Source organism: Microcaecilia unicolor, chromosome 5 (assembly GCF_901765095.1).
Source record: "Microcaecilia unicolor chromosome 5, aMicUni1.1, whole genome shotgun sequence".
NCBI lineage: Eukaryota > Metazoa > Chordata > Amphibia > Gymnophiona > Siphonopidae > Microcaecilia > Microcaecilia unicolor.
The window spans coordinates 354949183-354975878 of NC_044035.1; the positions used below are offsets into that span (position 1 = coordinate 354949183).

The window sequence follows — 26696 nt, forward strand, 5'->3', positions numbered from 1 at the left end:
GGACCTCAGAAAACACATAAAAAAATAAAAATAAAAAAAGGATCGGGAGGGGGCAAGGGCGCTCATCAGAAGCGTCCTGTACGGACGGCCTTGCCCCCCCCCTGCTGCTCCCCACTTTCCGCCGCTCCCCCCACCCCGAAAAAGCAAACTTCTAGAAGCCCCTGCCCCCCTCCCTTCCTCACTACTCTCTCACCTCAGCTCCGCCTCCCGACATCCTCCGTCCGTGCCCCGCCCCCTTTTGGGGTCGTCGCCGCCATTCCCCTCCTCCATCGGGCCCCCCTTCCTCTTACCGGGCCCGTGCAGCGCCTCTCTCCTCTGTCCGAAGGCGCTGCACGGGCAAGAAGAAAGCTGAATCAGCTGATGCCTGCCTTCGCCTAGCTTCGATAGAGCGTCTTTCTCCTCCTGGGCCCGCCCCTGTCTGACGTCAGTAACCTACGTAGGTTACTGACGTCAGACAGGGGCGGGCGCAGCAGAAGAAAGACGCGCCATCGCGAAGGTAGGCATCAGCTGATTCAGCTTTCTTCTTGCCCGTGCAGCGCCTTCGGACAGAGGAGAGAGGCGCTGCACGGGCCCGGTAAGAGGAAGGGGGGCCCGATGGAGGAGGGGAATGGCGGCGACGACCCCAAAAGGGGGCGGGGCACGGACGGAGGATGTCGGGAGGCGGAGCTGAGGTGAGAGAGTAGTGAGGAAGGGAGGGGGGCAGGGGCTTCTAGAAGTTTGCTTTTTCGGGGTGGGGGGAGCGGCGGAAAGTGGGGAGGGGGCAGGGGCTGCTAGAATTTTGCTTTTTCGGGGTGGGGGAGCGGCGGAAAGTGGGGAGCAGCGGGGGGGGGGGGGGCAAGGCCGTCTGTACAGGACGCTCCTGATGAGCGCCCTTGCCCCCTCCCGACCCTTTTTTTTTATTTTTGTTTTTATTTGGGAGCCATGTGCTTGCGATTTGACTGTGTTTTGACTGTTTGTGGCATGCGCAGAGCAGCTAACATAACGCTTGGCTGCTCTGCGCATGATTTGGGGGCCGATTAACGATGTGTATTGTGATTCTTTGATACATTGTACGTTTCACTACCGATCTCAGCATGTGTGACTTTTTTTTTTGGTGCATTTTTCGTTATTTTAAAATCGTTAGGGACTTTAACGATTTAGATTTTTTTACGTTTGGTTGCTGCATCTGCCTCTTAATCCTTTGGGGCTGAACAATTTGCAGCCAAATGATATCCAGTTCAAGATATTCGGATAAAGTTATCCTGATCTGTTTTAAATATTTAAAGAGAGATCCACATCAGTCAATGCCACCAAATATAGCCGTTTAAAGATAGGAGGTCAAAGATACCTGGTTAGGTCTGCAGCCAACTTATCTAGATAACTTTAATTACACAATGGCTGAAGGTTAAAGCTGCCCTTGTCCCCGCCACCTCATTTTGACTGTGGGGCATTATGTCGGCAGGTGTTAGGGGACCTCCTTGATAAAGCATTTGCGAAACACGTGCCGTGTCGGAGCACTGTACCCTATTGCCGATTATACATGAAGTCTCATTTTAAGATGACTATTGTTTAAATTAAATTAACACAAGATGATATATAAGTTTATAGGATAATTTAAACCAAACAATAGGTCATGTCCTTTTGGCCCCTCTTGGAGAGCTGTTTTTTTCCAACGGTGATCGTTTGCATATGTGAGTTCCTGTTTAGGTTTTTATTATTTATTTTTGATTTTTTGATTCTCTTGTTATCTTTTGAATCTCATGTTGTCCTGTCCTTTTTTCATTTTCCTTACAGTATAATTCTGAAATTATCCAATACAATTTTTCATATGTGATAATAGAGGATTTTTGTGTAGGTGGGTGTTTTTAAATTTAAATTGAATTAACCGTTTTTAACTTGTACCTGTCGATATTTATGTTTTTATTATTGTTTTTATTATTATTTTTTATGGATTGATTTAAATATATACATATATAAGTTCTAAAAATGATATTTATGTAAATATTGGTGGAATATATTTATGGTTAATGTTTTTTTCCGTATGATATGGGTCATGTCAAGTATGTGCATCGGGTTACTGATTGTCTATTTATTTAAATATATATATATTTTCTCAAATATATTTTAATATGCTTTTCAAAAGTTTATTCGTGTGGCTGTACACATGTCTATTTGCATGTCTTTCTCAGTGTGGGATATTGGTGTTATATATTTATTATCTCCCAATCAATGCAATTAAGTATTTTTTTTGCATGTATTTCATTTTATGAGTGGTTTTTTTTTTTAACTGTGTATACACATAATTTAAATATGATTTTAGAAGAGTATATGTATAATTATATTTGTGTTATTATTTCTTGTAGCCCCTGAAGCAGCCCTGCTGGGCGAAACACGGCCTGTGTCGGGCTATTTATATGTGTATATATATATATAATTTTTATCTGAATTGTGTTAATAAATTATGTTCTTAACGATCTGCTTTGTGCATTTTCCATCTTGGAGCTTGCAGACCGTCTGCCTTTGTGCTTTCTTGGACCCTATTGCCGACTATACATGAAGTCTCATTTTAAGATGACTATTGTTTAAATTAAATTAACACAAGATGATATATAAGTTTATAGGATAATTTAAACCAAACAATATAAATTTAACATATATAAAGTGGAGGCGGTGGAACCGATGACTATATGAGCGCATAAGACTCAGCGGTAAAGTGGACACGCAGAGCAGCATGGCTGAGGTTCAGTATCTTACACAAAAGAAATTTTAAAAAAATTGTATTTGGCTGGTGTCAATTGATATTCATAAGATTGGGTTGACATCATTATAAGCTTTAAATTTTGGGAGCCGGCAAATGGTAACGCAGTCAACTTGGAGTTTGGTTTATTGGATATCCAAAACTTATACATTTGGGGATCATTTTATATAGCTTGCCTTAAGTTAGGCATGAAAACAGCAGATAATCATAGTCGGGCGCTATTCTAAGTGCCATCTAAGTGTTCTCTCGCACAGCTGCAAAGGAGGCAGTCCCGCTATTCTTGTGCGAAGTCCATAGAATTCCTGCATTTATACGTAAACTGCTGCGTTTAGCTGCCACCATTTAAACCAGCCATAGACGTGGCAAAATCGGTCGTGCTTACAGTTTGCACTAGCCTACGTTTTTGCACCCTTTAATGAACCTTAGCAGCCTAATAAATTTCAAACTAAACCTTTATCCTGCTAACACTCAAATTAACTAGATAAATCCTGATGAATATTGATGCCCTGCTGGATGGAGACTGCTAACCACGCAGAGCGCACAGATACTATGAGATGAACGTATGATGTTCCTTTACCTGCATCACGGTGAGTCTGAGGCTGTGCATGAATTGGTTTCTTTGCAGCGTATGAAAGACCTTCCTGGCTTTCCCTTCCTTTCCTTTCTAATTTTAATAGGATGTTTAAGCCTCCCAGTTTTCTGAGTCAGTTCGTGTCTTTGGTGGTGACAGGTGGCGTGGCGTGAAGTAGCGTGGCGTAGCATGGCATCCCTCCCCCCCATGTTGTAGCTTCTCAATCTCAGTTACAAGACCAAGACCTGTGTTCCCGAATTCCCGCTTGGGTTTTCAGGCTGATAGTCCAGAGCTCGTTACCTTTCAGTGACGGCAGGAAGAATGAAGAACATCCAGAGGTGGATCCCGAACACCAGGATGACCTGGAAGATGAGCTTCCCCAGCACGGTCTTGCGGAGATACAAGGCCCGGTCAATCACCATGGTGGAGAACTGGATAAGAAGCATCACCAGAAAGGCCTCAGGCACCTGGTCATCGGAGAGGGAAGATGCGATGTCTGCAGCCGCCGAGTGTTTCTAGCCAAAGAGGAAAGAGAAGAAAAATTATTACTCACACAGAATCTCATTTGTACTCTTACAGCCGCTCCACTTGGACGTGCAAGGATCAAAGTCTTTGCTTTGGAAAATCCACCCGTTTAGAGCAGGTGCAGGGCACATGCATGAAAGTATGTGCAGAGATTTCAAGATTAATTCCCCAGATGGGTTTTCCCTTCCCTAGACTAACCCTGTTCCCTTTCCTCTCTGAATAAGGTAATACCCATGCTGTAAGGTGGGAGGGAATGCAATTTTTCAAACCCCACTTTTACACAGCTAAACACTGACCTGTGCACTAAAAACTTTTCACCTGTGGACTCTGCATCAAGATTAGCTATGTTGAGGGAGGGAAATTTTCAGTGAATAACACAGGTAAGATGGCTATGAAAACTGTCTTCCTGATGTACGAGACCAGCTGATCTTAGTAAGAGTCTCACGAACAAGTGACTGCTGCACTTCCCCACCATTGGATGACATCACTATTCAGTGCGCCTGAATTCCCACTTGTCAGCAGAGGATCTCATGCAGATTTCTTTAATCTAATTTCTTAACCCACTAAATCCCTAAAAAAGGTTCAAAGTGGCTTACATAAGACAGTGATAATACCACAAGAAAAAAAAGTAATTCTAATTACTACATAATTAATATTTATGGAATACATTTTTAGGTGTCTTCTAAACAATTAAGTAAGTAGCTTGCAAAGTTATAGAAAAAGGAAGCTCATTCGAGATCTGAATGGATTGAAAAATGAAAGAGGTTTCTAATATCTTTTTTTCTAGTTGCACCTTTAAATGAAGGATCTGTTAATATAAATCAGTCTAGATCTGAATGTTCGGTTTACAGTAGGCAAGATAATAGTGGTCCTAGAACACACATCAGTGTCAACCTCGAGTTCCTGATCTCCAAACTACTGCAAACAGGAGAATACTTACTCCAAAAGCCCAGAATCCAAAGACAATGATTACAAAATCTATCACATCCGCAAGGAACATCAGGACGTAGACATCAGTGGCAGCCCGATACTTTGGGTGCAGAATATTATAGAAAAACCTCTTCACTGGTCGATACATACACTGGGCCCTGGAAAACAGAGAAGCAAACCCATTAATTTTACATGTCTGCAACCCCACCATGTCTGCGGCTGGACCAAAGTAAGTAATGCAGTCGTATCACCCAATTCGCAGAGATTTCAGGACTGCCTCACCAGATGAAGGAATATAGGCGACCGGTAGGATGCACTCATCCCTCTAAGCTAACACAGAGTCTGTGTCCCCCTTATGCAGTTAGGGAGCACGCTTTTGTCTATGCCAGGACTGCACCATTGTAGCAGCTTAGAACAGGGGGGGGGGGGGCGCGAGGGGGCAGAAGGACGTCTCTATGCAACTGAAATACAGCAATCTTAGCAACAATGTTAAATCAACATCTGTTCTGCTCTACATGTGAAAGGATTTTCCATGTGAAAAGCTATTTTACATGCAGAAAAAGCCTTTATAAAATTATCCTGCAGTACACATGCATATTAACATGCACAAGAAGACAGTTCATACTAATATGTCTGCTGCATGTAGACACTCCCAGGGGCATAGATTGGGTGCAGATGTGATGTAGCTAATACTTTATAAAATGCATAAGTACAAGCGTAGTCTGCTATTGAGAGAGAAATGGGGAAAGCCGCTGCTGTCCCTGGGATTGGTAGCATGGAATCTTGATACTCTTTGGGATTCCAGAATCTTGTTACGCTTTGGGATTCCGGAATCTTGTTACGCTTTGGGATTCCGGAATCTTGTTACACTTTGGGATTCCGGAATCTTGTTACGCTTTGGGATTCTGGAATCTTGTTACGCTTTGGGATTCCGGAATCTTGTTACTCTTTGGGATTCTAAAAAAGTCTGGTCATCCTGAAAAATGGTGGGTCCTTTCATGATCCTTAGGCCACGGGGGATTCTCTGCTGTCTGCAGTATTCCAAAAGAAATGAATAATGTAGATCTAATCTAACTGCATTCTTTTGCTGTAAAACCAGGTTAGACCATCTAACAATGTAGAGTCTGTTCTCGTATCATCTTCCTCGATGAGGGGTGATTGAGATTGTAACAATCCATTGATATGGTCTCCTGAATAGCTGAGTAAATTTTAGTTTGGTCTTTCTGTACATCTTCCGTTCTTGTTGTTTTTGGGATTCTGCCAGGTACTTGTGACCTGGATTGGCCACTGCTGGAAGCAGGATACTGGGCTAGATGGATCATTTGTCTGACCCAGTATGGCTATTCTTATGCTGTTATTATATATAAACTGCTTTGATTGTAACCACAGAAAGGCGGTATATCAAATCCCCCATCCCCTTTCCATTTTTTTGTCCTGGACCTGTTCCATTATCGCTGAAAAACGTCCAGATTTTAAGCCTACCGAAGTCCTCCCAAAACCAGCCTCCACCATGCCCCCTTGCGATTTAGACAAACTGTGGAATAAAACGTACCAATTTTGAGTTTTGGAAATTGCAACTTATATGTTTTTGCGAAAAAGACATCCATCTGCCGGTTTGTGCCGCTTTTGAGATGTTAATGAACGCCATAGCTATGGAGTACAGAGATACTTTTTAACTCCAGACTTTTAAAGGCACATGAATATTGCCTTTAAAAAGGACTCACACATATGTACCTTATTTTTGCGTATCGATTTCATCTAAAAATCATGTGTATTTTTGAAAGTACAAATTTTTCAAGTTGTTTCAGTCCCTGCACAGCACCATTCCCAGAACACCCAGTTCTCATGAATCATCCAGCCAGGAGGGTATTCAAGCTATATATAACAAAGCCACATGGCATAAACCTGTTGACAAGGGTGACAGCGTATGCAAATCATCTGATGCATATTCATTGTGGATATCCTGAAAACCCGACTGGCTGGGTGTGTCCCAAAGACTGATTCAAGAAACCCTGTAATTCTGAAAACACAAATGTTATGTGCCTACTTCCAAATCATAGTAACATAGTAGATGACAGCAGAAAAAGACCTGCACGGTTCATCCAGTCTGCCCAACAAGATAAACTCATATGTGCTACTTTTTGTGCATACCTGACCTTGATTTGTACCTGCCATTTTCAGGGCACAGACTGTAGAAGTCTGCCCGGTACTAGCCCCGCCTCCCACCCACTAGCCCTGCCTCCCACCACCGTCTCTGCCACCCAATCTCGGCTAAGCTTCTGAGGATCCCTTCCTTCTGAACAGGATTCCTTTATGTTTATCCCACCCCAGGAACACTTCCCCCTACGATAGGGAAAATGATATACAAAATGATATACAAACTTTCAAACAGCTTTGAAAGTTACCCTCTAAGAGGGCTGACTTAACTGAGTTCAAGGGCTATCTGAACACTGTCCACTGTGCAGTGCACACACAATGCGCGTATTTTTACCTGCATTGTGAGGAGAGATTCCCAGGGCCTGGGTTAAACCAGGAGAGGCCACATCACATGTATTTTCAAAACAATGTGCATTGTCTTCGATGGAAAAGTACTGGCTGCAAATCTCTGCAGCTGTGTTCCTTGGCCAGTGTTCACTTCCCCTGAGAAAACTAGTGCAAAGTCCATGGAGAAAAGTAGCTTTGAAAACTGAGGGGTCGACATTCAGTGGCACTGAACAGAGAGTGCAGCTCTCTCTGGTTAGTGCTGGGGCAGTCGCCGATGATTAATTTAGGACAGCAAAGTGGTGTCATGACATGCTTCCAGCACACACTAAATGCGCATGTGACTCGGGACACTTACATGGACAAGCAGCAACCCTGGCATTTCACTCCCACAGTCTTCAGACGCCTTCCTGCTTTCGTCTTCCCCTTTTCCTTTGGCTCCTGTTGCTTTTCTGTCTCATGTGTTCCTGAAATGAAAACAGAAGATTTCCCTAATTGGCTAAATTCTCCTTCTTCTCTCTAGCAGTAAACATATTGGGGGGGGGGGGGGGGGTGAGAGTCGCACTATGCATTCATTAGTACACATTCAGTTCCACCGGGCACCTTAATTTTAGTGCACGCAAAATCGATTGTATACATACAAACTTAAAAATAAATGTATATACAACCACTGATCCATGCATAAGCAGGATCACAACAGCCAGGACGGAACCAAGACAGGTCCTCTTTTCCAGAGTCAGAAGACTCTAGAAAAGCTTTCCGAGCCAGTGTAGGTGTTCCTGCACTCCTAAAGGTACCAGCTATCTCCCGCTGAATATTAGTGATTAGTTTGCTAAATGCTTTTTAACCAGCCAGGAGCAATTCCTGGCTGGTAAAATATAAGTACATAAGTACATAAGTAATGCCATACTGGGAAAAGACCAAGGGTCCATCGAGCCCAGCATCCTGTCCACGACAGCGGCCAATCCAGGCCAAGGGCACCTGGCAAGCTTCCCAAACGTACAAATATTCTATACATGTTATTCCTGGAATTTTGGAGTTTTCCAAGTCCGTTTAGTAGCGGTTTATGGACTTGTCCTTTAGGAAACCGTCCAACCCCTTTTTAAACTCTGCTAAGCTAACCGCCTTCACCACTTTCTCCGGCAACGAATTCCAGAGTTTAATTACACGTTGGGTGAAGAAAATTTTCTCCGATTTGTTTTAAATTTACTACACTGTAGTTTCATCGCATGCCCCCTAGTCCTAGTATTTTTGGAAAGCGTGAACAGACGCTTCACATCCACCTGTTCCACTCCACTCATTATTTTATATACCTCTATCATGTCTCCCCTCAGCCGTCTCTTCTCCAAGCTGTATAGCCCTAGCCTCCTTAGAGCTGAAATTGGGGTGGGGGAGTACTAAAAAATCATATAGCTACAAGTGGAACGTATTTGATTCATGGTGTAAATCTCAAAATCTCATGCCCAGTACCATGTCTGCTGCAGCACTTATTACCCTGTCAGATTCAGGGCTTTCGCACATAGCAGCTTAACATGGTAACAGACAACCAACCTATTTCTAAGCACCCTTGGTAACTAAATTCATGAAGGGGTTTACTGAACTCTAGGCAATCAATTAGGCACTTGAACGAAGAATGGGACCTGAACTGCTAAAACCTGTCAATTCCTTCTCCATAATATCAGCAAAATTCGCCCTTTCCTTTCTGAGCACACTACCAGAACCCTCATCCACACTCTTATCACCTCTCGCATAGACTATTGCAACTTGCTTCTCACAAGTCTCCCACTTAGCCATCTCTCTCCTCTTCAATCTGTTCAAAATTCTGCTGCACGACTAATATTCCACCAGGGTCATTATGCTCATATTAGCCCTCTCCTCAAGTCACTTCACTGGCTTCCTATCCGTTTCCACATACAGTTCAAACTCCTCTTATTGACCTATAAGTGCATTCACTCTGCAGCTCCTCAGTACCTCTCCACTCTCATCTCTCCCTACATTCCTCCCCGGGAACTCCATTCACTGGGTAAATCTCTCTTATCTGCACCCTTCTCCTCCACCGCTAACTCCAGACTCCGTTCCTTTTATCTTGCTGCACCATATGCCTGGAATAGACTTCCTGAGCCGGTACCTCAAGCTCCATCTCTGGCCATCTTCAAATCTAAGCTAAAAGCCCACCTTTTTGATGCTGCTTTTATCTGCTAACCCTTATTCACTTGTTCAGAACCCTTATTTTATCATTCTCACTTTAATATTCCCTTATCTCTTGTTTGTCCTGTTTGTCTGTCCTAATTAGATTGTAAGCTCTGTCGAGCAGGGACTGTCTCTTCATGTTCAAGTGTACAATGCTGCGTACATCTAGTAGCCCTATAGAAATGATAAGTAGTAGTAGTCTTTGGGATTCCGGAATCTTGCTACTCTTTGGGATTCTACATGGAATCTTGCTACTCTTTGGGATTCTGCATGGAATCTTGCTACTCTTTGTCCTTATCCCTTATGTGTGCTGTTTGTCTGTCCTGATTAGATTGTAAGCTCTGTCGAGCAGGGACTGTCTCTTCATGTTCAAGTGTACAGCGCTGCATACATCTAGTAGCACTATAGAAATGATAAGTAGTAGTAGTCTTTGGGATTCCGGAATCTTGCTACTCTTTGGGATTCTGCGTGGAATCTTGCTACTCTTTGCCCTAATCCCTTGTTTGTCCTGTTTGTCTTTCCTGATTAGATTGTAAGCTCTGTTGAGCAGGGACTGTCTCTTCATGTTCAAGTGAACAGCGCTGCGTATTTCTAGTAGCGCTTTAGAAATGATAAGTAGTAGTAGTAGTAACTCAGTTACATAGTAACATAGTAGATGACGGCAGAAAAAGACCTGCATGGTCCATCCAGTCTGCCCAAGATAAACATGTGTATACCTTACCTTGATTTGTACCTGTCTTTCTCAGGGCACAGACCGTATAAGTCTGCCCAGCAGTTTTTCCCGCCTCCCAACCACCTGTCCCGCCTCCCATCACCGGCTCTGGCACAGACCATATAAGTCTGCCCTCCCCTATTCTTGCCTCCGAACCACCAACCCCTCTTCCCCCCACCTGCTCCGCCACCCAATTTCGGCTAAGCTTCTGAGGATCCATTCCTTCTGCACAGGATTCCTTTATGCATATCCCACGCATGTTTGAATTCCGTTACCATTTTCATCTCCACCACCTCCCACGGGAGGGCATTCCAAGCATCCACCACCCTCTCCGTGAAAAAATACTTCCTGACATCTTTCTGGCAAAACTCATGAATCCTCCTTTCGCATCTTTAGGATCTGCCACACTTAACTTTCATTCATGGAAAGTTTTATTAGTAGTGGCAATCACAGGTATATTCTGTTCTGTGTTCACGGAAGAAAATCCTGGAGAAGGACCACGATTGACTGCCAAAGGTACATATGAGAATGCAGTGGATATGGCACTGTTCATGGAAGAAAGTGTTTATGAACAACTTAATTTAAAGGTGGGCAAAACCATGGGACTGGACGGGATCTATCCCAGGATATTGAGGGAGCTCAGACAGGTTCTGCTGGGTCCTCTTAAAGATTTGTTTAATAAATCCTTGGAGAAGGGGGAGGTTCCGTGGGACTGGAGAAGAGCGGATGTGGTCCCTCTTCACAAAAGTGGTGACAGAGAAGAAGCTGGAAACTAAAGGCTGGTAAGCATTGGAAAAGTAATGGAAGTGATGCTGAAAGAAAGGATAGTGAATTTCCTGGAATCCAGTAGACTACAGGATCCAAGATAACATGGTTTTACCAAAGGTAAATCGTGCCAAATGAATCTGATTGAATTCTTTGACTGGGTGACCAGAGAACTGAATCGAAGACATGTGCTAGATGTAATCTACTTAGATTTCAGCGAAGCCTTTGACACGATCCCTCATGGGAGGATCTTGAATAAACTTGACAGGATGAACTTAGGACTCAAAGTCATGATCTGAATTAGGAGCTGGTTGACAGACAGATGCCTGTCTGGAATTCACTTGGAGGAAGGAAAGGTGAGTACTGGAGTGCCCCAAGGATCGGTGCTGGGGCTGATTCTGTTCAATATATTTGTGAGCGACATTACCAAAGGATTATTATTATTAGCATTTGTATAGCGCTACCAGACGCACGCAGCGCTGAACACCTGACACAGAGAGACAGTCCCTGCTCAATAGAGCTTACAATCTAAAATAATACAGACAGACAAGACAATTAAGGGCAAGGGAAGTACTGGGTGAGAAGGAACAAGGGGGGGAGGCAAATGAGTAGTGGCTAGGAGCCAAAGCAGCAGTGAAAAGGTGGGATTTCAGCATAGAGTGGACTAACACGGCTACCACACCTCTCTAGCATAGATTTGAAAACAGGTAGAGATGGAGCTAGACGTATAGGTCCAGGAAGTCTATTCCAGGCATAAAGGTGCCGCAAGAGAAAAGGAACGAAGCCTGGAGTTAGCAATGGAGGAGAAGGGGGACGACAAGAGAGATTTGTCCAGCGAGCGGAGGTCACGGGGTGGAATTTAGAGAGAGATGAGAGTGGAGAGGTAATGGGGGGCTGCAGAATGGATGCATTTAAAGGTCAGTAAGAGAAGTTTGAACTGTATACGGAAGCGGACAGGGAGCCAGTGAAGTGACTTGAGGAGTGGGCTAGTGTAGGTATAACGATTTTGGCGGAAAATAAGTCGTGCTGCAGAATTTTGGACAGACTGGAGAGGAGAGAGATGGCTGAGTGGAAGACCAGTGAGAAGCAAATTGCAATAATCCAAGCGACAGGTGACAAGGGTGTGGATAAGGGTTTTGGCAGCGTATTCAGAAAGGAAGGGGCGAATTTTGCTAATGTTGTAGATAGGCGATCTGTTGAATATGTGCAGAGAAGGAGAGAGAGGAATCAAAGATGACACCAAGATTACGAGCCGAGGAGACAGGGAGGATGTGAGAGCCAAACAAACTTGTCCGCCTGGTCAGCAACCACCGGATAAAGGCGAGACATAGCTTGGGACACCTCGAGACACCCCTCAGGATCCAACCACTTAACTGAAATCAGTTCCTGAATGGCTTTGTGAACCGAGAACACCTTAGAAGGCTTCTGTGTGCTGACCATTTTAAGATTGACAGAGGCAGTAGCCTGTGACTCAGAATCTGTAATATTTAAAGCCACCAAGGCATTAGAAATAAGCGATGGAAGCTCCTCCTTATGGAAAAATTCTAACAGTTGAAGGATCATCTGATTTCTCCTGAAGCAGTTCACTCTCCTCCAACTCCTCTATCCTCGAGGGGCGGAAGGAATCCCCCGAAAAAGCCGCAATAGAGGGTAAAGAGGAACCGGGGCCCAAAGACACCCCATCTGAAGCAGAAGAAAACCTCTGTGAAGCCGGGTCCTCAGGGGCTGAGATCCGTACCTACCCAAACCAGCCCCTGAGCTCCCTACAGGCACCAGTGTACTTTGGAAGAGTAGCTGAGAGAGAGTGGCCTTGAGCAAATAGGCCTGGTGTAACAAAAGAACAAACTCTGGGGAGAATGGCTCCCCGGAGCTCCCAGCCTCCAAAAAGGTCCCCTAAGGAATTATGAGGGAAGAAGGAGAGATGCCTGAGGAACCGTCAGCAATCCTTGTAAAAGAACGCAAGGGCTCTGCTGCCAACAGCTGACTGGCGGGAGCTGTGTTGGGAGCCGCAGGTAAAATGGTGGGCACGTCTGCGCTCTCAGGGTGGGACATGGGAGCCTCCAAAGCGGGAGCGCTATCCACAGAAACAGAACAGCCTGCCATACACAATCCCAGTGTGGATTTCTTTTTACCGCAGCGAGAACACCGTTTCGCCGCCTCCACCATAGCCAACATCCAACTGCAAAACAAAAAGGGAAGAGAATCACTCACCCGACTGCAGCCCGACGTGCCGCCGCCGAACCTCTCAGGCAGAAAACCGTCGGCTGAGGAGGAAAGGTGGGAAGAAGAGCACTAACACTCCAAAGAAAAAGGAAAGTGTGTGTGTGCCGCTCCTGCGTCTCTTTCTCTCCCCATTTATTAATTAATTTATTTAATCGGCTGCTTTGTTCTGTAGCTACTGCTTTTATTTATTTTTTAAAGTGAGGAAGGTTTATAGCAGCAGCTGGACCTGAGAGGCAAAGGGGACACGGGGTGAGGCAGGGACCCCCAGAGAAGTATGCCCCCAAGGATGGAATAAAGGACCAGTTGCCCCCAAACTCAACTGGCTACAGAAGCCCAGGAGAAGCCCCAAAGTAGAAGAATCCAGGAGCTGGTAAGGAAATGTCCACCACCTAGCCTAAGGAAGAGCTGGTAGTCCAGTATCACTCACTTAAATTAGTTATCTCTATCTCCACCTGCTGGTAGATGGACAAAACCCACCAGTTCATGGATTAATCTGTTGCCTGCACTAAGGAAGGAATATGATTAAGGTCTATAAAATCTTGAGTGGTGTAGAATGGGTAGAAGTGAATTGATTTTTCACTTAAGTACAAAGACCAGGGGACACAATGAAATTGCATGGAAATACTTATAAAACAAATAAGAGGAAATATTTTTTCACAAAGAATAGTTAAGCTCTGCAACTCGTTGCTGGAGGATGCGGTAACAAAGGTTAGCGTATCTTGGTTTAAAAAAAAGGTTTGGATAAGCTACTGGAGGAAAAGTCCATAGTCTTTTACCGAGATGGACATGGGGGAAGTCACTGCTTGCCCTGGGATTGGTAGCATGGAACGTTTACTACTAATTGGATTTCTGCCAGGTACTTGTGACCTGGATTGGCCACTTTTGGGCTAGATGGACCATTGGTCTGACCCTATATGGCTATTCTTATATTCTTATGGACAGCTACTCACCCACTGCAGTTTCTGCTACCTCTCCGCTGCTTTTTTTTTTGTGTTTCTTCCGGAACCGTAAGCGACTCTTTCTAGATTTCTGTGCATCTGGCTCCAGTTGTTGTTCCACTGGCATTGGTTCCTCAGGCACAGGCTCCAGCTCCAGTGCACTTTGCCCCTCATCTACATCATGCCGCTCCTCTTCCTTCTTCTGAAGCAGTATCTCATCTTCCTGGTGATCCCACAGTCCATAGCGCTTTAAGAAAAGGAAGGAACACCATTAGAAATCCATTCCACCAAGTCTCATTGACCTTTAATGAATCTTGGGCTTCAAATAGGGTGTATGGACCAAGCTGATCCCTCTTACCATAAGCAGGGAGCGATGGAAGAACAAAGCCATGAGCTGAATCAAGTCAAATTTGATGTAACTGTCGGTCTTCTCCAGTCCCAAGATGCGAGGTGGGAAATAGGGCTTCCCATCATTGCGAACCAAAATGGCGTAACTATTCCAGGGGAAGAATCCAAATTGGAAGAGATACTTGATAATAACCATCACCTGTAGAAGAGGGGAAAATATTCCACATCATAATGTCAACAGATGGCTTTATCTTCTTGGGTCATTTCCCCCTGTTCTGGCTTAAACAGCCGCTTCTCCCTGGCCAACACAAGAGTAAGTTGTCTTCCCTCCTCCCCCACTGGAATAGTGTGGCAAAATAGAGCACTCCACAACTCCAATAACTTGTACCATTTAAGCTTCTTATCTTAAGAAAAGTTGCAAATGTCAGTGATTTTTGTTTTATTTATTTATTTTTTCTTAATTACTTTGTTTATATTGCTCAAGGTCAGCATACATACCGCCATTTTATTTTCTCTCTCCTGCTACCAAAGTATCCCAACATGCACCTTTCTCAATGACATCACAGAGGTGTGTGTCTTCTGCAGCCAGACAGCTGCAGTCCTTATAAATGTTCTCTCTTCCCCACCTACTTCCTGCCATCCTTCCTCTCTCGCTAACTGCAGCTCCATAGGTCTTTCTCCAACCCCTTTCCATTGGCATTCCCAAAAGACCTTCTTTAGCTGCTACTGCTTAATTTTTTTCCCAGCTTCCTGCATTTTCTACAGAAAGCTTCCCTGTGGCGTCAATACACGCGCAGTCATATACATCTCCCACAGCATTCATTCATCCAAGAGCTGTTGCAACAGGAAGTACCAAAAAATCAAGATAGTAATTCTCTGGCAAAAAACAGGAAATTTCTCCAAAAGCACCGTCCCTGGCAAGACACTAACAAAAAATATATATATATTAAAAAGCCAAAGAACTAGATTCTAGATAAGTCAAAAACAAGGAACTTGAATGCCAAGGCAATTCTTCCCATGTAACCGATGAGACAGAGTTATTGGCTGACCTCACTTCCTGTCACTGCAGGTAGGGCTCCTACAGAAACTTGAATCACCACTGAGGAACCCAGCAAACCAGAAATCATCAGTGCTGTTTCCTACTTGTGAAAGTGTAGTTATAGTGCTGCATTTCAGCACCCTATCACTGGGTGTGCAGCATGATGCAGCTTGACTTTTGAGTCTGCAGAGGAGAAATGCTTTTATGCAAATGTGGCACCTCTCCCTCAGGCTGAGATCAGATGTCTGGTGCAAGACTTTTACTGGACCAGGCAAAATGGTCTCCATTTCTTGGTTTTCTGTTGTTGCTTTTTTAAATTTATTTTTTTGTAGCATTTGTATCCCACATTTCCCCACCAATTTGCAGGCTCAGTGTGGCTTACATTTGCCGTAATGGCGGTTGCCATTTCTGGTTAACATGATTACAGATGGTATTGCGTTAATGTGCATACATTCATGGTAACATACGTGGAACATAATATATATGGAACAGATCATGGTATATGTATATACCATGTGCATACACACATGGTAAAGAAGAATAAATTATGGTATTGCAAGAAGGTTCCTGAGTAATAAATTGGGTTGTAACAGGTCATCGACTATAGAGAGACCCTATTCTACATAAAGTGGTAATGCTTGATCATTAAAAGCAAAGAGGTTACTTTACTGTCCAGATTTAGCAACACAGAGAAAATAATTTTGCTGACTGGTGGCCCCAATGGTACACCTGGCATTTAGCTTCAGATTAGCAATATTACTAGCACTTAAATAGACCCCATTTTGATATATAAGGATAAAGCAGCCATTGAGATGGGCCTCAAGAGGTGCCACTGAGTCAGGCCTTGGTCCATGGAAGGTCTGAGGGCCCGTTACCTACCTCCGTATACACAATGGCCGTCATCCAGAAGCGTTTGCTGGGGCGGGGGATGGACAGCATGGCCCAGAGGAAGACCAAGATGGGCAGAAAAAGAGAGATGACGGAGCCCGACACCATGTTGTTAACAATGATGATGAAATAGCACAGCAGCTCCGAGTGCGCCGCAATGAACTTGTAGAAAGCCAAAACCAACTTCAGGAAGCGGTTCTGAGATTTATAAAACTGCTCCGACTCGTCCAGCTCTTCAAAATAAAAATGTCTAAGAGGGAGATAAAGAAATCCTTCATTCAAAAGGTTAGCATCTCTCTCTCTCTAGAAGCTGCATTTTCTCAAACAGAGAGCTGACATGGATGAGTTGTCAGTGCTGATCCTAATCAGAATGTACACAGCATAGAAGAGGTCGAGAAATTTGACTGCGTTCCTGATATATTCAATCATGTTCTAGCACTTCAATTTCTTCTCATTTCAGGATAAGTAACTTCAATTATCGATATATACTAATTTACATTTACCCACAATACGTTGGAGCCTAAAGTTCACTATGATGCTTAGTTTAGAAAGTCTATGGGGCTGATATTCAGACCGCGGGACTTAGCCAGGCTGCCTCCTGCAGTTGATGGCGAACCCAGAAATTCAACGGAGGGGCCATATCCAGCAACCAGCATTGAATTTCCAGGGGCGTTTCTGCCGCTATACACATGGAGGGGCATAATCGAACAGGGCCAAGATGGGCGCCCATCTGTAAGGACGGCTAATACGGTCGGGGACACCCAAATCGCGAAATTTAGGTCGACCTTAGGTCGTTTTTGAGATGGTCGTCCCCGGTTTTCGGCGATAATGGAAACCGAGGACGCCCATCTCAAAAACGACCAAATCCAAGCCATTTGGTCGTGGGAGGAGCCAGCATTCGTAGTGCACTGGTCCCTCTGACATGCCAGGGCACGAACCGGGCACCCTAGGGGGCACTGCAGTGGACTACAGAAAAAGGTCCCAGGTGCATAGCTCCCTTACTTTGGTTTCTGAGCCCCCAACCCCCCCAAAAAACCCAAAACTGTACACCACTACCATAGCCCTTAGGGATGAAGGGGGGCACCTACATGTGGGTACAGTGGGTTTTGGGGGGGGGGTTTGGAGGGCTCACATTTACCACCACAAGTGTAACAGGTAGGGGGGGGATAGGCCTGGGTCCGCCTGCCTGAAGTACACTGCACCCACTACAACTGCTCCAGGTACCTGCATACTGCTGCGATGGACCTGAGTATTGCATTTGAGGCTGGCAAAAAAGTATTTTTAAAGATGTTTTTTGAGGGTGGGAGGGGGTTAGTGACCACTGGGGGAGTAAGGGGAGGTGATCCCAGATTCCCTCTGGTGGTCATCTGGTCAGTTCGGGCACCTTTTTGATGCTTGGTGGTGAAATAAAATGGACCAAGTAAAGTCGCCCAAGTGTTCGTCAGAGACGCCCTTCTTTTTTCCATTATCGGCCAAGGACGCCCATCTCCTAAGCACGCCCCAGTCCCACCTTCGCTACACTGCCGACACCCCCCCCCCCCGTGAACTTTGGTCGTCCCCCCGACGGAAAGCAGTTGAGGGTGCCCAAAATCGGCTTTCGATTATGCCGATCTGGGCGACCTTGCGAGAAGGACACCCATCTCCCAATTTGTGTTGGAAGATGGGCGTCCTTCTCTTTCGAAAATTCACCTGATAGCCAGTTAAGTCAATATTCATCGGCTGACCAGGTTAAGTTATAGCAGCCAAAGATAGACCTGCATAAATGGCAAGTCTCTCTGGTTACTAAACTTAGCTAGTCAGCCAATGAATACTGGTGCCAACTGGTTATGTGGCGTGACATTGCCGGTGACCGGGCTAGCCACTAAGTGATAACATTCAGCCGAGATAGCCGGCTATCTCATGCTAAATATTAGCTGGTTTAAGGCTATTTAGCTGGCCAAGATCTGATCGTGGACGGTTGAATAGCGCTGAATATCAGGTGGTATGTGAATAACCTGGCAATTAGATGTGTACATTGCATATGTACCTAAATCTTAATTTTATAAGTTGGGATATACACATCTAAAGCTAAAATCAAGCATATGGCAAGGAGGAGGTGTGGTCCAGGCAGGTTTGGGATGGGACCAGGGTGGGGAAAAACATTTAACACGTACTCCCCATTTCAGAAGGGGAATTCACATCTGTGTTCATAAAGATCAACATTGGGATTTACACCTGGTGCCTGGGATGTCTAGGTTTTCAGAAAAGTGTTTGTTTTGGGTAGTGCTACCCTGGAGGCTGTCTTCCAAAAACAAATGTGAAAGTTTCTAAAATGGATAACATACCTATATATGTTCTAGCACATAAATAAATGGTTATGTTTTGGAATACCATAACATGTGTGTTTATGTTGCCATGTTGTGTCCACTGATATTTGAGATGTTTAGGAATCTAAAATGGATGCTCCTGCCACATATAACTGGTGCATAAAGGCCATTTTTTGATGTATTTTAGAACAGGCTCTATACAGGTAGATGTCCTGACCTCAAAATCTCAATTCTACGTTGTACGTCCTTTCTAAAATGCTGCTCCACATGTAAACCTTTGCACAACAGGCATGATCTGGACTGTTCACACTAGACCACAGAATTATACCTTTTCAGAAGTAGTTCACTGGCAGTTCTGGTCCGGCCCGTAGGGTGACCTTGCTGAAGAGACTCCAGGTCCGGCTTAGCCTCCATATCCATAATCTGGTCTTCACTGCTGGTTCTGGTACTGTAGCCTGTGGTCATTGAAGTGGTAGCGTCTGTATAGTCCACAGGACTGCTGAGCATATCTTCCCCCTCACACCCACTGAGGAAGAGAAAGGGTCAATACACTGCAGGGGTAGACTGATTTTACTGCATCATTCTCATTTAGCTCGAGTAATTTATTTAAAAACAGATCCAGAATAAAAACTGGATAGTCATAACTCCACCCACAGAAACAAAGTACAAAGATGAGGAGAGATAGAGGGAGCTGGCCTTGAATGTATATAAATTCCCACAACCCATCCATCTACTCGGGGTAGTGGAGAATCAGAGAGGAAGACAACAGCGCAGGCAGGTCCTCAGATGGGGAATTGGTCCTTAATTGCCAAGCAAAGGCTGCCCATGTTTTCTTCTAGTTCTCATAATCTCTGATTCTTTAGCACCCTGGGTAGATGACAACCCAACCAACACCAGCTTCCCACTTCCCACGGAAAAGTTATATCTTACCTGATAACTTTCTTTCATTTAGTCCTATCAGACCAGTCCAGACAAGTGAGTTATGTCCATCGACCAGCAGATGGAGACAGAGAATAAAAGTAGTTCTTGGTGAGTCACTCCTTAAGGGTATTGTAGTATTGTGCAGCCATAGCAAGTTCGGTATTTGTTTCTATCACCTACAGCAGCTATGAAATATCTCTCCATATATTGAAAAGATGAGCCAGACCACAGTGGTCCATGCCATGATAACATCATGACTAGACTACTGTAATGCCCTGTACACTGGCCAAACAAAAAGAGTTTGTATCAGCTCCAACTAATTCAGAATGCTGCAGCACGACTGATAGAAGGCTACAAGTGGCATGACCTCATCACACCCTTCCTGCAAAAGTACATATATAAGTACATAAGTATTGCCATACTGGGAAAGACCAAAGGTCCATCAAGCCCAGCATCCTGTTTCCAATAGTGGCCAATCCAGGTCACAAATACCTGACAAGATCCCAAAAAAGTACAAAACATTTTATACTGCTTATCCCAGAAATAGTGGATTTTCCCCCAAGTCCATTTAATAATGGTCTATGGACTTTTCCTTTAGGAAGACGTCCAAACCTTTTTAAAACTCTGCTAAGCTAACCGCCTTTACCACATTCTCTGGCAATGAATTACAGAGTTTAATTACACATTGAGTGAAGAAAGATTTTCTCTGATTTGTTTTAAATTTACTACATTGTAGCTTCATTGCATGCCCCCCAGTCCTAGTATTTTTGGAAAGGGTAAACAGACGCCTCACATCTACCCGTTCAACTGCACTCATTATTTTATACCACTCATTATTTTATAGACCTCTATCATATCTCCCCTCAGCCACCTTTTCTCCAAGCTGAAGAGCCCCAGCCGCTTTAGCCTTTCCTCATAGGGAAGTTGTCCCATCCCCTTTATCATTTTCGTCACCCTTCTCTGCACCTTTTCTAATTCCACTATATCTTTTTTGAGATGCGGTGACCAGAAATGAACACAATATTCGAGGTGCAGTCGCACCATGGAGTGATACAAAGGCATTATAACATCCTCATTTTTGTTTTCCATTCCTTTCCTAATAATACCTAACATTCTATTTGCTTTCTTAGCCGCAGTAGCACACTGAGCAGAAGATTTCAACGTATGATCAACGACGACACCTAGATCCCTTTCTTGGTCTGTGACTCCTAACGTGGAACCTTGCATGACGTAGCTATAATTCGGGTTCCTCTTTCTCACATGCATCACTTTGCACTTGCTCACATTAAACGTCATCTGCCATTTAGACGCCCAGTCTCTTAAGGTCCTCTTGTAATTTTTCACAATCCTCCTGCGATTTAACGACTCTGAATAACTTTGTGTCATCAGCAAATTTAATTACCTCACTAGTTACTCCCATCTCTAGGCCATTTATAAATATGTTAAAAAGCAGCGGTCCCAGCACAGACCCCTAGGGAACCCCACTAATTACCTTTCTCCATCGAGAATACCGACCATTTAACCCTACTCTCTGTTTTAACCAGTTTTTAATCCACAATAGAACACTACCTCCTATCCCATGACTATCCAATTTCCTCTGGAGTCTTTCATGAGGTACTTTGTCAAACGCCTTCTAGAAATCCAGATACACAATATTGACTGGCTCACCTTTATCCACATGTTTGTTCACCCCTTCAAAGAAATGTAGTAAATTGGTGAGGCAAGATTTCCCTTCACTAAATCCATGTTGGCTTTGTCTCATTAATCCATGCTTTTGAATATGCTCTGTAATTTTGTTCTTAATAATAGTCTCTACCATTTTGCCCAGCACCGACATCAGACTCGCTGGTCTATAATTTCCCAGATCTCCTCTGGAACCTTTTTTAAAAATCGGCGTTACATTGGCCACCCTCCAATCTTCCGATTTTAAGGATAAATTACATATTACTAACAATAGCTCCGCAGGCTCATTTTTCAGTTCTATCAGTACTCTGGGATGAATACCATCCGGTCCAGGAGATTTGATACTCTTCAGTTTGTAGAACTGCCCCATTACATCTTCCAGGTTTACAGAGAATTCATTACCTTTCTATGACTCGTCAGCTTCGAATACCATTTCGGGCACCGGTATCCCACCCAAATTTTCCTTGGTGAAGACCGAAGCAAAGAATTCATTTAATCTCTCCGCTACAGCTTTGTCTTCCCTGATCGCTCCTTTTACTCCTCGGTCTAGCGGTCCAACCGATTCTTTTGCCGGTTTCTTGCTTTTAATATACCTAAAAAATTTTTACTATGTGTTTTTTCCTTCAATGCAATCTTTTTTTCAAAGTCCCTCTTAGCCTTCCTTATCAGCGCTTTGCATTTGACTTGACATTCCTTATGCTGTTTCTTATTATTATTTTCAGTCGGTTCAGTCTTCCAAAAAGCTACACTGGCTACCAGTACCTTACAGGGCTAAATTTAAAACTCTATGTTTGATCTTCAGACAAAGTGGGCCAGAGTACTTAAAAAAATAAGTTAGTCCTTTACACACCTTTAAGACCTCTAAGGTCCTCTCAAGGATCATCACTATCTGTACCCTCTTCAAAAGAAATTGTATGATGAGATACCCGCCAGCGAGCCTTCTCAGGAGTAGCTCTCACGCTCTGGAATTTACTCACAGAGGGACTCCATATAACTCAAGAGTACCTCTACTTCAGGAAGCAGGTGAAAGCCTGGCTCTTCTCCCAAGCCTTTAATACATAGGGTGACTGACTAGACACTCATTCTGCACCTGGACTAGCTTGCTACACATACTGTAACTTAGATCAGTTCCTTATCTCTTGCTTAACTATACAAAGAACTTGCCTTGAGTTTAGCTAACCATCAAATTATCCCAACTGACTCTGTACCACCCATCTTGTTCCCATCATATATCTGTTCTTGGTCCCTCAGCTATATGGTAAGCTGTATTGTAGAAAATCTTTAGCATCATATCTAAGTTAGTTGAATGTTCTAATGCACGCTTATCAGGTATATCATTAGTATTATGCTAACATCTCTGGTATTTGAATTCCAGTGCTGTTAAATGTTTCAATTTACTGTTTTCAACCTCATTTATTGTATTTGTTTATTTTTGGTTATTTTACTATTGTTATGCCGTTGACAAAATTGTAAGTTTTATGTTAAAATGTACCTTCCATACACCGCCTTGGGTGAATCTCTTCATAAAGGCGGTTAATAAATCCCAACAAATAATTACATTTTGAATAGCCAAGCAGTGGTGCTCAAGCTCACAGTGTTGGGAAGACCAATAGTTTTGACATCCAACACACTATACTCAGCCAATGCCATGTTTAGGGAAACAGACGTCTACTCTACTGACGTGCAGCATACTGGCTGCATCAGGAGTTGAAAGCCAAGAAGCACAATAGGAAAAGTTGAAAGAAAAAGCATTTGCAATTAAGACTGCAAAAGAAAGTAGTGTTAGGATAATTTGCTTGATGCAAACAAACCAAACAGGGAGGTATTCTGGACTGGTCTGATAGGACTAAAGGAAAGAAAGTTATCAGATAAAGACATAACTTTTCTTTCTTTAGCATCCTATCAGACCAGTCCAGACAAGTGGGATATTGCAAAGCAGTTCCCCCAAGAGGGGTGGGATTAAAAAGTGGTAGCAAAATGCTAACTTGAGAAAAACAACAACTAACTCATCCAGCTCAAAAAGGAAACTGAGCTAGACATCATGAAAAGGGAAACTGAGCAAAACTTCAGAAAGGGAGCGGAGGTATTCAGCTTCAACTACAGAGTCATGGCCTTCGGCTTCAAAAAGGGAGATGTGGCATTCTGTTGCAAAAGAAAGCACAGCCATGCAGCCTCGCAAAGGAACCCAGTGCTATGAAGGTTGGAAAAGGAAGTTCAGTTATTCAGTTTGTGAAGGGAGCAGAGAAATCCATGTTGAGAACAGAGCTGAGCTATCGAGTTGGAAAAGGAGGTGCACTATTCCCCCTGAACAAAGAGCTGAACCACCTTATGTGAGACGAGGTGGACAACTCTGAGAAGATTAGTTTATTATATTTAGAGGCTAATTTTCAAAGCACATAGACTTACAAAGTTGCATAGATTGCAATGTAACTTTTTAAGTCTATGTGCTTTGAAAATGAACATCTATATATACCACTGATTGAAACCACCACCACAGCGGTTTAAAATTCAGCTAGAAAAGAAAAAGAAACCTTGAGATGTTAGCGTTGTCACTGCTCCAAACAACTGCATATCAGCATAATGGGAAGGGGGGGGGGGGGGGGGGGACTCAGCACCACTGAGTGTCAGCCAAGCTCCTGCTAAAGGAAGCTAAGTTTGACTATTAAGAAACCCTTAGCTCAACTGACACCAGAAACTACTGAGTCAAGAGCTGGCGTAGTCCAACAACTATCCGTTTGGAGACGGAGAATATACACTGGCTGCACAATAACTTTAAAGGGCGACTCACACAGAACTACTTTTATTCTAGTTCTCCATCCACTGGTCAACGAACATAATCCACTTGTCTGGACTGGTCTGATAGGATGCTAAGAAATCCACCATTACACTTGGCCAGCAATAGAAAACTAACTGTAGCAGCATTTTGTCATGCACTATACAATTAGGTCTATGAAATGTGTTGCCAAGGCAACAAATATAGTGTGGTTCGAAAAAGGTTTGGACAAGTTCATAAAAAATTGTAAGCCAAGAAATGAGGTATAAGACACAGATCTACCTTTTGGGATCTGCTGGGTATGTACAATCCAGACTGGCCCTTGTTGGAGGCAAGACGCTGGGATTGGTGGATCTTGGGCTGATGCAGCCTGGCTTTTCTTATGATCCTCCTTAATCATGAAGCATTGGCCTCACTGCCCTACAACTATGGATCCTTTGTGCTTTTTCTGCTTTCCCCATATTCTCTGGGAGGCCACTCTGCCGCCACCCTTCAACCTCAGCTCATAGCCCCTTGTTCTTCCTTGCCACTGAAAAATGCTGACTTCCTGTACATTTTACACCTCTTGGGTGTTTGAAGGTTTTCTGCTGCCTTGGCTTGGTTGGGTTGTGTCTGTGTCCTGTAAGGGATGCAGCCTTCAGAATGAACCACAATATTCTAGACAAGTTCTCACCAATGACGTTATATAGGGAAGTTTTCTGCTGGTTGTACCTCTGCCTTGTCCATCTCAAAGGTGTCAAACAGTGTGACAGGGATGTTGAGAGCATTCCTATACATCATTACCAGCTCCTTGCTGGTTGCTGCTTTTTGGACGTTTCCAACAGGATCTGCTGAGTACGTGTGACCTGGACTGGCCACTGTCAGAGACAGGAAGCTGGGCTTGATGGACCTTGCTCTGACTGTCCTTCTTTGTGAACTGGTGACCTGTGTTTCACACTCTACACCTTTTTGCAATCAGTCTTAGCTACTGAACTCTTGATCGTTCCTCAAACTTTTTTTACATCGTTCCTCATTTTTTCTTCTCCATCTTGAGTCTGGTTAAACTAGACCTGATCATTTCCTCCAATGATACAGATGCTACACTCCTCCACAACCTATAGCCAGCGTTGGGTTTATATTTTAAGCGTTCATAAGCATAGGGAAGCTCTCCACCTCCACTAACACAACCAAGTCCCATGGACCTCCCTCTACCTTTTGGGCAGGGCTGAGGGCTGCCCCAGTAGCAACAGCAACAAGGTAAAAACAAAACTTACTGTTGTGACAGACCTCCCCCCCCCCCCCCCCCCCACACACACACATACATGGGTTTCCCATTACAGTGGGAATGTGTGCAAGTGGCAGTATATCTCAGAGCTTGTCGGAAAGTGAACGTTGGCAGGCTCAGCATCATGTTTTACTATCAGCTTGCTGTTACTGCTGCCTGAGCAGCTGTTGGAAAGCCAAGGGAGGCCCAGATGGAGGCACGACAGTAATGCCCCAGAACCTATCAAAACTGGATCTGCCTATAGCCAGCCTTTTTCCTGGAACTGTTTCTCAAGAACCAGTGCCTTGCTAGCCAAAGTTTCCCTTATTTGTGTGGGGAGGAGGATAAGTTTGAGAAAGAACTGCTGAAGAATTGCAAAGAGGGGCTGAATCATTTAAAAAAATTTATTTTGGTTGCTTTTATTGTACACTGCTTTGATGTATGACAGTGGTTCCCAAACCTGGTCCTGGAGGCACCTCAGCCAGTCAGGTTTTCAGGATACCCACAATGAATAATCATGAGAGAGATTTGCATGCAGTGGAGATAGCACATGCAAATCTCTCATGAATATTCATTGTGGGTATCCTGAAAACCTGACTGGCTGGGGTGCCTCCTGGACCAGGTCTGGGAACCACTGATGTATGCTATATATAGGAAATGGTAATCAAGTTTTTATAATATATAAATAATAAATAAAATTGACCCCCAAACACATCTATGCACCTGCCTTGAAGCCATGCTGTTCTGAGAATCCACTGGCTCTCTGTCCAGGCCAGATTCATCCGGAGTGACAAGCTGGGACCCAGTTTCTGTGGATGGAGTCTCACCATCCTGTGATGTTTGATAGAGGTCATCCAGGGTTTTTCTGCTCACCGTGTCTCCCTAAAACAAAAAAGAACCTCCATCACTTTTTCTTACATGTTCTATGTCATTCTCTTTTGAAGGGACTTACCTTGTCCTTGAGCATCATCCATATACTGCTTCCACTATAAACAAGCGGAACAGGCAATTCATTTGGCTGTCCAAGCAGAACTTACATTACAGGTAACTAACCTCATTTGCTAGTGTCAGATGAGACCAGGTTGGAGCAGTTACCTATTTAACCTGACACAGGCTTGTATTTTCCATAGGATAGAGTTTGAATCATTGAATACTTCTTCTGGCTTGAGATATGTAGTAGAAGACTGACTCCCTGCATCCAGAAGCCCCAGTTTGCAGGGCTGAAATAGTGCTATATAAGCACAAATAGATTGGGGGGGACAGGGGCTCCACTAACAGGTCCAAAAGTCTACAGTTCAATCAAATCCTTCTACTGGTCACAGTAATTAGACTGAAGACAAATGTTAATTTTCAGGTTTAGAAATTGCCTCAAATTTGTGGAAATGAAACACCACTGAGGATACTTACTCTTTTCTCCCAAATG

At 43.9% G+C, this 26696-nt stretch overlaps 1 protein-coding gene across 1 annotated transcript in view; it reads right to left on the reverse strand.

The window, feature by feature from the left end:
- PIEZO1 (piezo type mechanosensitive ion channel component 1) overlaps positions 1-26696 on the reverse strand; it is a gene marked incomplete in the record, with an annotated part of 321245 nt that overhangs the window by 19946 nt on the left and 274603 nt on the right. The window contains 8 exon segments of the mRNA XM_030204591.1: positions 3609-3823; positions 4774-4921; positions 7603-7711; positions 14085-14319; positions 14431-14619; positions 16339-16597; positions 18982-19179; positions 26001-26155. Of these exon segments, the coding sequence (XP_030060451.1) occupies positions 3609-3823; positions 4774-4921; positions 7603-7711; positions 14085-14319; positions 14431-14619; positions 16339-16597; positions 18982-19179; positions 26001-26155 (1508 nt within the window).